The 14,532-nt window shown below is 37.7% G+C and overlaps 1 protein-coding gene across 8 annotated transcripts in view; it reads right to left on the reverse strand.

The window, feature by feature from the left end:
* The window catches only part of POC1B (POC1 centriolar protein B), a 92,132-nt gene that overhangs the window by 43,551 nt on the left and 34,049 nt on the right, over positions 1–14,532 (reverse strand). For 5 of the 8 annotated variants that reach the window (XM_023631609.2, XM_070253956.1, XM_070253952.1 and 2 more), the window contains 5 exons: positions 5,358–5,465; positions 5,114–5,229; positions 4,093–4,226; positions 1,809–1,877; positions 923–1,075 (listed from right to left, as the gene is read on the reverse strand). In XM_023631609.2, coding sequence (XP_023487377.1) covers positions 923–1,075; positions 1,809–1,877; positions 4,093–4,226; positions 5,114–5,229; positions 5,358–5,465 — 580 coding nt within the window. The remainder of the gene's footprint in view (positions 1–922; positions 1,076–1,808; positions 1,878–4,092; positions 4,227–5,113; positions 5,230–5,357; positions 5,466–14,532) is intronic. The other 3 variants (XM_023631610.2, XM_070253957.1, XM_070253955.1) reach the window with 1 other exon arrangement.

Here is a 14,532-nt window from a genome sequence, read left to right on the forward strand (position 1 = left end):
ATAACAGAAAAGACCATGACTAAGAAACCAGAACTAAGGAACTGCTTGGGGTAGGAGACACAGAGACCACAAAGGGCGGCAGGGACCCACAGCACGAAGACTGCATGAGGCAACTGAATCGCCACTCAGGAATGAGTCTTAAGAATGCAAAATATCTACTCTAATAGCAAAGAAAGGTTCTGTCAATGAGAAAAAAAAAAATTCACACAGACCGGTAATAGTTGATTTCTGATATCAACTCTTAGACTAGAAAAGTGCTTAAGGAGAATCATGAAAAATGGAAAGAAATACAGTAACACCAGCTAAGCATCCAGCAAAGATGACTTTTTTCCTTTGAAGAGAGTGGAACATTTAAATCTATAGGACCTAAGGAATTAGGTCAACAAAAATCTACAGCTAACTAGATATATTTGAAAATATATGTAAGCAAACAGTACGATAGTCTCAGTTGTTAGCTTTAATAATTAAATCTCTTCTTTTTATTCTTCATAAGACTTTTTTTTGCTATAAAACGGTTTCAAGATACCTATTTCAATAACTGTTAAGAAACTTCTTGCTCTTCAGCTCTGTTCTCATGACAGCCATCACATGAGCATCCTAAACACGTCTAGAAGATGAAGCTGGTTCAGACTTCAGTCACCAGAGGCCTTAGATTTGAGTCCTCATTTCCTATTACTAACAGTTTTATAGTTGTATTTCTAAGTCTTCAAGAAGCAAATATGAGAGGCTTTAGCACTATTATACACTATTATATTTATAGGTTTATTTTATCAGTGAAAATAATTGTTTCTAAAAGTGCTGCTGTTTTAAGGCAGGACTAGGTTTTACATAGTTAAGTATCATTTCAAGCATCTAGTTGATCAATAGCCCTAAAATGTACACTTAGAAATAGTAGGACAAATGAAAAAAAAGAAGCACTCACTTCAACAGTCTCGATTTTCCCCTCGTGAAGATGCGGTGTTCTTGGGTAGATATCAAGAAGATGCGGTGGTGAATCAAAATGTAATCTTTTGAGATTTCTTTTAATAATGTCTTTACAATTCATTTCATCAAAGTTAGTCCTCCATAATAAGACCTATAAAAATTAATCATCTTGGCAGTTATTGGCTTGTATGTACAAGCAATAGAACCATTTTTTTAAAAAAACACAAATAGACAGAATTGTCCCTCCAAATAGTCAGGAAGACTAGACAGTATATATTTCAACAACATTACTACTTCTCAATATTTTTTTTAAAGATTTGAGGGAGAGATTTAGCATTTTGAATTACTTTCATATTCAGTTTAAAATTTGTACTAAGAAAATAACTTATTACCTTAAAATCCTCTTTCTTTTTTTCAAAGCCCAACACCAGGTTTTTGGCTTGATAGTCCACCTTATTCAATAAATCTACCTATGAATGACTTTTGGTCATTTCAAATAAATGCAGATTTGCTACATAAAATAATTTATATTTACCATACTCAAGAAACTTTACATTTGAAAAACAAGATATCCAGATAAAAGATTGGGCAATAATTCAAGTGAAAGCACCAGACTGATATTGGGCATTCAGTAAGTGTCAGTTATATGTATAATTAAGTGTAGAGATAAGCCAAAGAAAATAACCACTCTTTGAGTTTCAAAAACTATTAGGACTGGCACTATTTCACATACAAGATAGCAGACTTCCTGGTATTAAATTAAAATAGAAACTCACTGATAATCATCTTAACATATACAAACTAGCTGGTTGTGAAACTCTTAGCTGAGGTCTTGGAGTCCCTTACCCCGACCAAATCAAAGAGGGAGCTGGAGACCGACAAACCTGTGCGTCTGTACCTCCTGATGCAAACAGCTCTCCACCTTTTGAAAATGAAACAGTAAAGACAGGTCCCTAAGAAATAAAGGGAGATAAAAGAAAAGAGCACTTGGTGATGTTTTCTCATGGCCAAGAAGACTGTGAGTATTAACTTTTCACCTTAATTTACATAGACTATTTATGAAATAAGTCTGATAGAACATATCCAGTTGCTGTTCAACTAATGCAGGCAGAGTAAAGATAATCAAAGAACCAATCCAACTATATTAAAACACATATAAACAATACTAAATGATATAAATTTAAAAATATATATTTTTATCAATGACATAACGATATAAATCATTAATGCTGCTAAAGATATAATGATAAATGATATATATTAATGATAATGATATTAAATAAGTATATAAATGATATATTTGATACTAAATAAAAAGCAATACTAATAAGAATAAGGAAATACACTTTTTTTCCTTCAAAGAAAAGCTTGTATCTGTCTAAGTTGATAAGATTTCTATTAAGACTTACTGGCTTTGAACTCTCTATTCAACAAATCACTAGCAGAAGCTGAGAGATAACTCTATAGGTGATGGGAATGCGGCTATATGAACAAAGGCCATTTCCTGACACAGCAGGCGTCTCTGAGTGCTCCCTTCATGTGGGCAACAGTGAGCCACTAAAAGTTTTCAGAGCAGGACAGAGATAGAAGGAGAGCTGTGATTGATAAAAAGTGAGACCACAACTGCAAGAATGATGAATTGGAGCGAGAATGATGAATTGGAGTAAGAATGAATGGTTGGAAGCCAGTTACAAAGTCACTGCAATTATCTGGGTGAAAGGTAAGGAGAACGTGAAATTGAGCAATGACTGTGGAGTTGGACAAGATTCCACTTGGCACAGTTACAAGATGCATAGCTTCTAGGTCAATTTTTCAGTCAAGATAAGAGTAATTATTTCTCATCTCGGAAATATTAGTATATTCTGGGATTTTTTCATATGTCTTTAATCTGTACAAGAAAATTTGGGGGGAAAACATCTTAAATTTTTCAAGTAGACCATACCACAGACCTAGGTTATTATAGCCTAATAAATACCTTCACCTCCAGACTATGAAAAATTCCATCTTCATGTATAGTGTTTTTCTCCTAAAATACTGTGTTCATCTTTCTCTCTATTATTCTGTACTTTTTCCATGGATATTTTAATCCTTGGCCACTTTTATTGGTTCAGCCTAAATCCATGGATACGCATATATCTGAGCTGGTTAGTGTCTATTTCTGCTTCACTCTAACACAGCTGCAGAACAAATCATAAAGCAAAGCAGGAAGCGAGGCAGGATGGACCACAAAGCCCATTCTATTTCTGGACATAAACAGCTTATACTTGGTTAAAAGGAAGTACCTAGTACATCTTAAAAAAAAAAAGAGGTTACAGTCTAAAAAATTTAGAGAAGTTTGAATATTTACCCAGAAAGAAAGAATAGTTTATACACACACAAGTTTTTCTTTAGTGCATTATATGCCTGTGTGTGTGTGCACACACACGAGTGTGAGACTGCACAGGCTCAATAAATAGTATGCCTCTTCCCCACTGGGATCTAAGCCAATTGAGAAATAAGGCTAAGGAATAAGGCATGAGAGAGTCAAAATATCATCTTTCTTACTGATAAAGGTTTGAAAAGAGAGAATGTGGCTTGATCTGTGGGCAAATGGGCTTTCTAGAACTGAATCCCAGATGAGTCAGATTGAAGTACCTGGCCACAAGCAAGACTGAACAAGAGCAGGCCTCTCCACAACAGACGTCAGAGGAAAACAGCGAGGACGGGCTCGCTCCCAAAAGTAGCAGGCGCTGAGCTCTACTTGTCAAATTTCTCCTTCTAAACTCACCAATCAGATTGGTGAAAGGAGTGAGTGAGGGGGTGTGAGAGGCCAGGAGACTCAGAGCTAGTGGGACAGCCTCCACACGAGGGGAAAGATCAGAAGGAGGGAAAAAATTTATCTACCACCCTTTAACCAGTTCAACCTGTATTACAAACTGCTGAAGACAGCAGTGGAGAACCAGTTTAATGGCCACTCCAAGATACACATTGATTTCGACAAGAACTACAATAAATAATATTTCTAAAATATTTGCTTCCAGAGGATTCAAACATAGCCTTGGAAGCAAAAATTTTTTGTGATAGCAGCAATGAATGCTACACTTGGAAAAATAATGAAGACATATATTAAAATGGATCAAAACTTTAAAATATATATTATTTAAGAAGCAAAAATCTTAGTGTTAATACCGTATGTCCTTGAAGTGTATATATGAGCCTTCCTTCCAAGAGATCCAGAATCTTAAGTGTACCGTCTGAAGAAGCAGTGATGAGATAGTTACCCGAGGGGTGGAATGAGACACAATTAACTCCACTGCTGTGAACTGATTTGTAAAAAATAAAAGCAAAACGTTCAGAGAACAATTCTTAATTCTAAAGATGTCCCTTTGCCCTATTAGCAATATTAGTTGAAAACAAGGATAGCATTAAACTGAATTCATAGTAACCAATTAGTGGCTTGGGACTAAGGGGTGAAGAGTGGGGAGATATATTTGAAGAAAGGCATGTCTTGACAGCTCATTTGAGAAGTCATTTCTGGACACCAGCCTCCAACAGGAGGCAGTATAAGACAGTGATCAAAAGTTTGTTCTTCGATGTACTTTGTAAACAGAAAGATCCAAGTCAGCGCTATCGACTATTTTAGAAAGTTACTTATGCTCCTTAAGCCTTGATTTCCTTATCTTTAAAATGGGGGTGATAATAATACCTCTTAGGGCTTTTGTGAGGATTTAGCACAGGATCTGCCACATGTTATTACACTTATTAAGAAAGGAAAATGTGGATTTAATATAAATCCAATATATATCAAGAAATTAATTCCTTTCTCTTTTACAGTCAATACACAGACACAGCAGAATGTTGTTTTCTAGCACTTATAACACCTATTTGTGCTCACATAACTCCTGAGGCCATTTCTATCCCTGACTTCTCATATAATGCAGACAACCAGAGTCTAAAAATCTCACAGTAACTTCTCTTTTTACAGCCCTGGCATCACTTTTAAGGTCCCTCTGCCTCCCTCTCCACTCTGGCATCTACCCCAGCTTCTCAGTCCATGCTGTTGACAGGGGCTAACTGTTCTCTAGTCAGTTCAAAGGCAGTCCATGATGCTCATTAAGAGGGCCAAACACTGAGAAGGATAGTCTTAGTTTAAGACTTTCTCAGAGAAGTCCACTCAACAACTGAATGTTTTTGTTATGGAAATTGTTACCTCGATAATGTTGGAGTAATTTGTTCACTCTTATATCCCAGATTTTCACAGTATGATCAGAACCTGCTGAAGCTATGCACGTACCATTAGGGTTAAAATCCACAAAATTTGCAAACCTAAGAGGAAAGAACAAGAGGTCCAACAGTTTGACTTCTTTACTCTCATTTCTTTATTTAAATTGTAAGAATTAAATGTCTCCTTAGCAAACTAGCCCCATGTAAACGTACAAAGAGAATGAACTTACCCCAGAGAATCTGAGAAGTTATTAACACACTGCTTATTTGTGGTATCCCAAATTTTAATAGTTTTATCCTCACTACATGATACAATTAGTCTTCCATCAGGTGAAAATCTGAAAGCACAAGAAAGAAGATTGTTTTTGTGAAAGGCTCCTGAAAACCACGATTACCACCACCACCCACCACCACCACATACCAGAGACCACTGTTACCCCACCAGGCAGCCAAGTCATCTGCAACCAACATCTTTCCAACTAAAAATAAGCATGACAAATGACACTGACAGACCATTAAAAGATCAAAATAGGGGCTGGCCCAGTGGCATAGTGGTTAAGTTTGTGCGCTCTGCTTCAGCAGTCTGGGATTCACAGGTTCTGATCCTGTGTGCGGACCTAGGACCACTTGTCAAGCCATGCTGTGGCGGCATCCCACATTAAATAGAGGAAGGCTGGCACAGATGTTAGCTCAGGGACATCTTCCTCACATACACACAAAAAGATCAAAATAAACTATGTAAACTAATCAAGTTTCTTTTTTCCTTTTATTCTTTTATTTAAATAATTTAATTTTATGGCATCTGCTCCAGGTCTTTGATTCAACTGCACTCCTTCCAAGCCAAGGACCTTGTTTTTTTTTTTTTTTTTGAGGAAGATTAGCCTTGAGCTAATTGCTGCCAATCCTCCTCTTTTTGCTGAGGAAGACTGGCCCTGAGCTAATATCCGTGCCCATCTTCCTCTACTTTATATGTGGGATGCCTACCACAGTATAACTTTTGCCAAATGGTGCCATGTCTGCACCCAGGACCCGAACCGGCAAACCCTGGGCCACCGAAGCGGAAAGTTCGCACTCAACTGCTGTGCCACCGGGTTGGCTCAGGACCTTGCTTTTTAAAGTTCTCTCTACTTCTCTCTTTTATTTCTCTCATTTTCTGGTGTTATCCATATGACCCAAGAGAGCCTTTATTACTCATCCTACCAACCTTCTGGCAAAGCTTTTTGTAAGAAAAGGACTGGTGTGTCGAGAATTAAAATTAAATGATCATCACCAACAAAAGAACCAACTCCCAAGCCCGTAACTCCCTGGACGTGGAGAGGCCAGAGAGCTCCGGCGGACTGAAAACAGGATGACTCATTGACACAGAACTGAAGTCCTTCACGGACACACCTATCACCCACAGGCCCCATTAAAAAACAAATGAGAAAATTCTCAGACATCTTGTCTACTGCTTTTATACTCTCTCTTCCAGATCCTTTCCAAGGTTCATTTTTCACCCCCAAGTGCCTTTTTAGAATACACAGAAGGGCAGAAGACCAAAAAGAAAATGAAAATCTAAGACTATTAGAAACCACGAATAGTATTTTTGTTATTATTATCTCAGCAATAACAAAACCCAAAAAAGACAGATTTAGGACACAGACTGACTACGTTTCGATTTTATTTGTAGTTTCCTTCTATACCCAGATTACTATAAAAGTCAACAGTTAAGGGCGTGAATTATAATTGAAGGTCTCTCTTTTTGCTTCCTCACTCCCCCCCTCCTCCCTCCCTGTTCTTAAAGCTGACCTAAAAATAATCCGTCCTGACAGAAACTTTGAATCTGGCATTTACAGATTCACCACATAAAAAAAGGGACAGAGAAGCATAATTAAGTTCTATGTGAAATAATCTTTAATAATTCAAGAAAATAACCTTCCAAGGAAGTATCTTCCATGCTGGGTAGTTCAGCTTAATTTTATAATAACATAATATTTTATTAATCTTTCCCACCAGAAAATACATGACGAAGATTCAAATATGAAGGACTGTATTACAGAAATGTTCCAAATAGATGAAACTTATTTTACAGAGACCCTGGGAAGAAACACCTACTCACTATCCCCATGAAAATAAACTTTGCATAATAATTTGCATAAACAACCAATGCCAGGAATCAAATTGTGTTTCTTAATAAGCCATCTTTTAAAAAATTACTTTAAATGATAAGAATATTTCTAAGAGATGACTTGATTCTCACATTTTAAGAAAGCAATGACAAAAAAACTTAATAAAATGGAATGATCAGATTAAAAACAAAGTACAATAACACTCACCCTATGACGTTATTGTCCAAATCCTACCACCACCACTACCATCATTATTATCCTGCCTACATTTACTGAGCACATAATGTCCTAGAATGGTTCTTAACACATTAGCTATAGCAACTCATTTAATCCCCAAATAACCCAACAAAACAGGTGCCCCTGCAGCCTTAGTTCACAGATGAATAAACCAGGGCACACAAAGGATCAGGAACTGCCCAAGTCACACAGCTACAAAGGTTTGAACAGGCAGTCTGGCTCCACAGCCAAGCCTCTCAGCCACTCTGCTTAAGTCTGAAGAAAAGGAAAGTTTCCTCTCTTGGCCAAATTGTTTAGAGCACAGGAAGTTCTGTGTGGCTTCTGTGCAACCACAGAAAGTTCTGACTGGAGAGGAACCACGAGGTGGTGCACTTAGGAGGCTCTGTGACAAGGCTCTGACCGACAGGCTGACCGGCAGACTATCCTTTAATAAAAATCTGTGTGTACTGCCGCCCTTCGTCAGTGTTCTCGGGGCAGTTTATGGGGAGGGAATCCATTCACTGATTCACCGAAACATTTCCTGAGCCCCTGCCAGAACCAGGCATGGGGCACCGTCCCGGGGGACAGGAATCAAGTGGTGAATGAGACTAAGATCCCTGTCCTCGCCAGGTTTTCACTCCATTGAGGAGGGGGAGGGGGGCACACGAATCATATCATTTTAGATAGTGATAAGAAAAGAGTTTGTAACAAAAAGGTGCCAATTTGTCACCAGAGGCTCCATAGAAGAACAGGATTTTAAAGAAACTTGTGAACAAGGAGAAGGTGGTATCTTAGCCAGCTAGAGATTCATCCTGAGCAGGAGGGGCTACAGCCTGGGAGGAATTTCCTGGCACTAAAGAAATGCAGGGGGTACAAATGTCAGAGAAGCAGAGAGCAGAGGAGGTGGCTGGGCAGAAGCTGGTTTCTACTCCAACTCCACAGGATCAAAGTGGGACTCAGGGTCCCTCTCCTCTGGCCAATACATTATAACCCCCACAGATGCTCTCTGTATATGTCGTCTTGCCTTTGGAGGGGTTGAAAGTGAGGATGGTGGTTTGTATCTTCTCCCCCCTTTTATTTTTAATTAGATACATCAAAAATATGTTAGCACCAATAAAACAGGCTTCTCTTTGGCCTGACTTTGATCAGCATAGTCCTTCCTTTGTCAGCGCTCAAACAACATCTAACTGGATTATTAATTTTAAGAATGTTAAGAAGATATAATTTCTATTGAGACATTAATAGATTTCTAACTCTCTAATTCAACACTACCCAACTGCCTTTTAAAACTTCTGGAGAGTGTGTCACCAAGATGGATGTTACATTAGTCAAGAGTGACTAACGGATCAGCAGATATGGACTGTCCGTAGGCATTTGAGAAGTTAACTGAACTACTATTTAATTCCTTAGAAGGTATTGGTAGTCATTTGAGAGAATGAGGAAATTCTTGAACTTCTTTCTAGAAAACTGGTTCACATGTCCTTGAGGATAGCCCAAGTTATACAACAGGTGTTCTTTGACTTGAAATGTATGGAGTTCCTGAAACCATATGTAAAATTGTACATCTGTATGCACAGTCACAGAGAGATTTGTTCAGACAAACAGGTCCATGAACAATGTGAAGTTTTAAAGTGCTTTCATAAGAAATCAAACTTTCCATTGGGATATTTTTTGTCATTAGCATCTACATTCAATAAAAATGCATTTCTGGCCCTCAGCATTCTGAGACCATTGCAGGCACTGTTCCATGTCCCGTTAGAAACAAATATTAGTAAGAGGTACTCTGAAGCCAGCAGCTATTCAACAGAAGGGGGAAGCAGTAAAAACAGTGGAAACAAGAATGCCTGGTCAGTCCAGAGTCCTGAATTCTATGGCCCATTCTGCCACTGCTCAGCCATGTAATCTTGTGAAACTCACAACCACCCTGGCCATCATTTCTATTTGGGTAATGACAGATTTTGGACTGCATTCAGACCTAAAACTTTCATAGACTCATAAAAAAAAAATTGGCAGCCTCAGAGTTTGCTTGGTGGGATTTTGTGTTTACATACTGAAGTTGAAGTTCAAGGCAATAAGCAAAACATTTATGTTTTTTAAGTGTTGGTCAGCATTAGAAGAGAAACCATCTGTTGACTACAGTAACAGGATTCATTCCTGCAACTGCTGAGACACAAAAGGCAGATGAGAGAAGTATTAAAAGATTTAAGTATCCCATGAAACACGCTAATATTTGCTGGGTCATTTACCATTTATATGCCCAGATTTCTCTCCTGGGATCTCCACCCATAAGTAAAACTTCCTATGGGCGCCTCCTCTTGGATATCCTGTAGGCACCTCCGACTCTGAACTTGTCCAAATCTGAACTCATCATCTTCCTCCCCAAACTGCAGCTTCTCCAGTGTTCCTCTCCTCAGTAAACGGTTTCTCAAGCCAGAGACCTGGGAGTCACGCTCGGATCCCTCTTTCTCCTCCACTCCCCAACCTTCCAATCCAATATGAGGTCCTGTCTCTTCAAACCACAACGAGCCCTCCTGTCTTCCATTCTCCACAGGCAACAAAAGTGATTTTTAGGGGCCAGCCCAGTGGCCCAATGGTTAAGTTTGGCACATTCTGCTTTGGCAGCCTGGGTTTGGTGCCCAGGTGTGAACCTACACCACTCATCAGCGGCCATGCTGTGGCAGCGACCCACATACAAAACAGAGGAAGATTGGCACAGATGTTAGCTCAGGGCAAATCTTCCTCAAGCAAAAAGAGGAAGATTGGCAATGGATATTAGCTCAGGGTGAATCTTCCTCAGCCAAAAAAAAGCGATCTTTAAATCTTAAATTTTTCTGATTAAAACCCTTAGGTGGTTTCACATTTCCCTTGGGGAAACGTCTGACATCCTTACCTCTGCCTACCAGGTCCTCCAGGGTCTGCCCTCCTGCCTCTTCATCTTCATCAACCTACTCTGTGGCACCACACCCCTCTTTTCTCAGGTCCCTGCTCTTGCCTCACGCGTTTCCTCACATGCTGTTCCCTGTGCCTCAAACACTACCCCTTACTTTTTATCTAGTTTAAAATACCTAAAAGGATTTTACTCCTCTGCTCCATGTCACTTCCTCAGGAAAAGGCTTCCTGAACTCCCCCAGGAGGCGTTAGCTCCCAGCAGGTGTTCTTAGGGTAGCTCATATTCACACTAACATCACACTTACAACCACGTGTTGTCTGCTTCCCTAACAGAATCTAAGCTCCAAGAAGAGAGAAACTCCATCTGTCTTCTTTACCACTGTATACACAGACACAGTGCACGGCACCTAGGACCTGGTCCTCAGCAAACATTTAGGATGGTAAAAAAAAAAAAAACTTTATGGGAATTGCAACTAGCTTAATATGATAGCCCATGAGAGCTCATGTCTAAAATCTTTGCAATTTGTTGTACAACATTAATGTACTTAATGCCACTGAACTGTATACTTTAAAAGGGTTAAAATGGTAAATTTTACATTATATATATTTTACCACAATAAAGAAAAATCTTTGCAATTCAGATGGCTAAAGATCACTTGTAATGCTACCAACAACTGAAAATTAAAGGCTGATTTTTCATCTAAAAATTAGTGCTGAAAAAGCAGTAATGTTGGAAGAGTGGTCTCGTTAGCCTCTACTTATTGTTGACTGAGGACATCATAAAGAAATATAATTTATCCCACAATACACATCATTTTAAAAAAAACACAGGGATACAATAATTTTAACTTTTAGAAAAATTCTTTTGCCACTAAAAAGAGATAATAATTCTCACCTACATATATATCTTTTTAAATGATACATTTTTTCTTCATTACTCATTAAAGGAAAATTACTTGTTAAAAAAAACACTGGAAAATATAGTAAGTAGAAAAAGTCCATAGTCCCATCACCCAAACAAAATCAGACTTAATATTTTGTGTAGGACAGGTACTTTATCTTTTGTTCACGTAGAGGTCTTTTACATCATCATATCGCAAGTTCTGAATTTTGGCCCCCACCTTCACACATAAACACATCTTTGTGTCATTACTTACATATACCCCCCTTTTGAAGGCTATATAATAAGCTAAATTTATTTAATCAGTTTTTTTATTTGGAAAAATTGGTTATTTACAATTTCTCACCATTATAAATTATATTCAAAGCAGTATCTTTGAATACAAACTTTTTCCTTTGAATACAAAAAGAGCATTTATTTAGGATAAATTTCCAGTTGTGGAATCGCTGTAACAAAGTCTCCTAATATATTTTGCAAATTGATTTCTAAAAAGACTATACTAGGGGTTGGCCCTCTGGCCGAGTGGTTTAGTTCATGCGCTCATCAGGCCATGCTGAGGCGGCGTCCCACATAGCACAGCCAGAGGCACTCACAACTAGAATATACAACTATGTACCGGGGGGGCTTTGGGGAGAAGAAGAAAAAAAAAAGAAGATTGGCAACAGTTATTAGCTCAGGTGCCAATCTTTTAAAAAAAAAGACTATAAAATATAAAATTTTATAAAATACAAAATTTTATAAAATATAAAATTTATATTTTAAAAGCATGAATATATTTCCCAATAGAAGGCATATCTTAAAAATATTCCTCTGAATTAAGATGCATGGTCATAAACAATGGTTAGTCTAGAGAACATAGCTATTCATCTCTTCTTCCACTAATGGGGACCATCTCTGTGCCACATAGAGTAAGTCTGGGTTCCAAGAACAAGCTCATAGTAAGTACTGGGCACAGAGACAGAGACAGAATTTTAATTACTTAAGTCCATGGTATACATTTAAAATTCAAATACTACAGGGAGAAACAATTGCTCTGCTGACCCTCTATATTCATTTAAATATACTGTCTATACATTGGGAGGAGGAGCAGTATCACTTGGACTATTTTTAATGTTTAGTTATTTAATTCATCTACAGTTTTTATAAATGTATGGTGTGCAATAAGGATCCAACTTTACAGTTTTCCAAAGAAGACCCAATTATCTTAACTACACAATAAAGAGTCCATCCACTTCCCCACTGGGGAAATGTCATTTTTATCATAAAACACATGGGTCTGCTTTTGGGCTTTCTATCACCTAGTTTCCCAATTCTGCACCATTATCACCATATTTTAATTTCTACAGTTTTATAGTATGTACTGAGAGCTTGTTAGACAAGTTCCTTCTAATTTTTTTTCTCATCATTTTTTTCTTGACCATCCTGGCACATTTAAGTCACCCATATGAATTCTGAAACTGGTTCCACTAAATTCCTCTGGCAGAATTTCCAGTTTCAGACGGGGGTGATGGTTATCAGACTTACTCCTCAGCCATAAACAATCATACAACTGGGCAAAATATATGAAGCAACATTTTTAGACACTGGACAAGAAAGAGCACAGGGTTGTGAATCTTGTGAGATGGAAACAAATGAGATGAGCATCAAATCCAAAAGAGACTTCCACCTGGGAGCATTTTCCAGATCATGGCACACGGACGTAGAGCCCAAGAAGACAGCAGCAGTCTTGTTAGGCAGGGAAAACAGAAATCAGAATTCAAAACTGCTTAAGGGATGGAATTTTGAGGGCAGGGTATGAGAGAGGTGCTATGAATAGCAGAAACCCCCCAAATATCTGCCTATGGGTCCCCTTGAGTCTTTGGTCAAATGCAAAGCTGCTTATGCACAGGGCAACAAGGCTTGGCTAACAACAATTACTGGGAGACTGTGAGCTGGACAAAGACTACAGAGGTTACATAGTACTGAAGGATATTTAAGTTCTGAGCAGACTTTTCCGAACACTCCAGGCATTTGGTTGAGGCCCTAGAAAGGCCACTAGTCCTACAGCCTAAGAGTAAAGGCTATTCTAGACCCACCCTAAAAAATCTAAATCCAAGCCACAACAGAATCTAGCTAGGCCAGCAGAAAATTAATTGTTTACAAGAATAAAACTCAACACATTTTAGAAGATGATAATCTATAACCTCACTTAGCAGTGATTTGGTGTACAATGCAAAAATCACAAGACAGACAAAGAAACAGAAAAATTTGACCCAGATATGATATAGATGTTGGAATTAGCAGAAAGGACTTTAAAAGAGTTATTATAAATATGTTCAATGATTTAAAGGAAAATATGGGCATAATGAGCAAACAAATGGGGAATCTCATCAGAGAAATGGACAAACTTACAGTAGACTGGACACTGCAGGAAAAAACCCATTGAAGTTGAAGATAGGTCAATAGAAACTATGCAAACTGAAGCACAAAGAGAAAAAAAGTTTGAGACAATGAACAAAGCCTCAATAAACTATGGGACAATATCAAGTGGTCAAACATATGTGAATCTGGAGTCCCAGAAAGAGAGGAGAAAGGAATTAGGGCAGAAAAATATATGAAAAAAAGACAAAATATTTCCAAATATGATGAATATCAATACATAGATCCACTTAGTTCAGTGAACTACGAGAAAAATATACAAAAGCATACCTAGGTTCATCATGGTCAAATTGCTAAAAACAAAAGATTAAGAAAAAAACCTTACAGCGCAGAGAAAAAAAAAAGACACACTACATATAGAGAAATAACAGTAAAAATGACCACTACCTTCACATAAAAAAATACAAACCAGAAGACAACGGAATGACATCTTTAAAGTGCTAAAAGAAAAATTATCCACTGAGCTAGAATTCTACATTTCAGCAAAAATATCTTTTAAGATAAACAGAATAGGATAAACAGAAAGCTGAGAGAATTCATCACCAGCAGACCTGCACTACAAGAAATAGTAAATGAAGGTTTTTAGGCTGAAGGGAAATGATACTGGATGGAAATTTGAATTTACACAAGGAACAAAGAATGCTAGAAAAAGTAAATATAAAAGGTTTTTTTTTTTCTTTACAAGAAAATGTTGCTTAATGTATTGTGGACTTATACCATATGTATAAGTAAAACTGTCAAAAGGTGAGTAAACGGAAATATACTTTTGTAGGTTCTAACATTATATATAAAATAGCATAAAATTAATTCAAGAGTAGACTGTGATACGTTAAGGATGTATATTGTAACCTCTAAAGGTCACCACTAAACAAC

Source organism: Equus caballus, chromosome 28 (genome assembly GCF_041296265.1).
Source record: "Equus caballus isolate H_3958 breed thoroughbred chromosome 28, TB-T2T, whole genome shotgun sequence".
Lineage (NCBI taxonomy): Eukaryota > Metazoa > Chordata > Mammalia > Perissodactyla > Equidae > Equus > Equus caballus.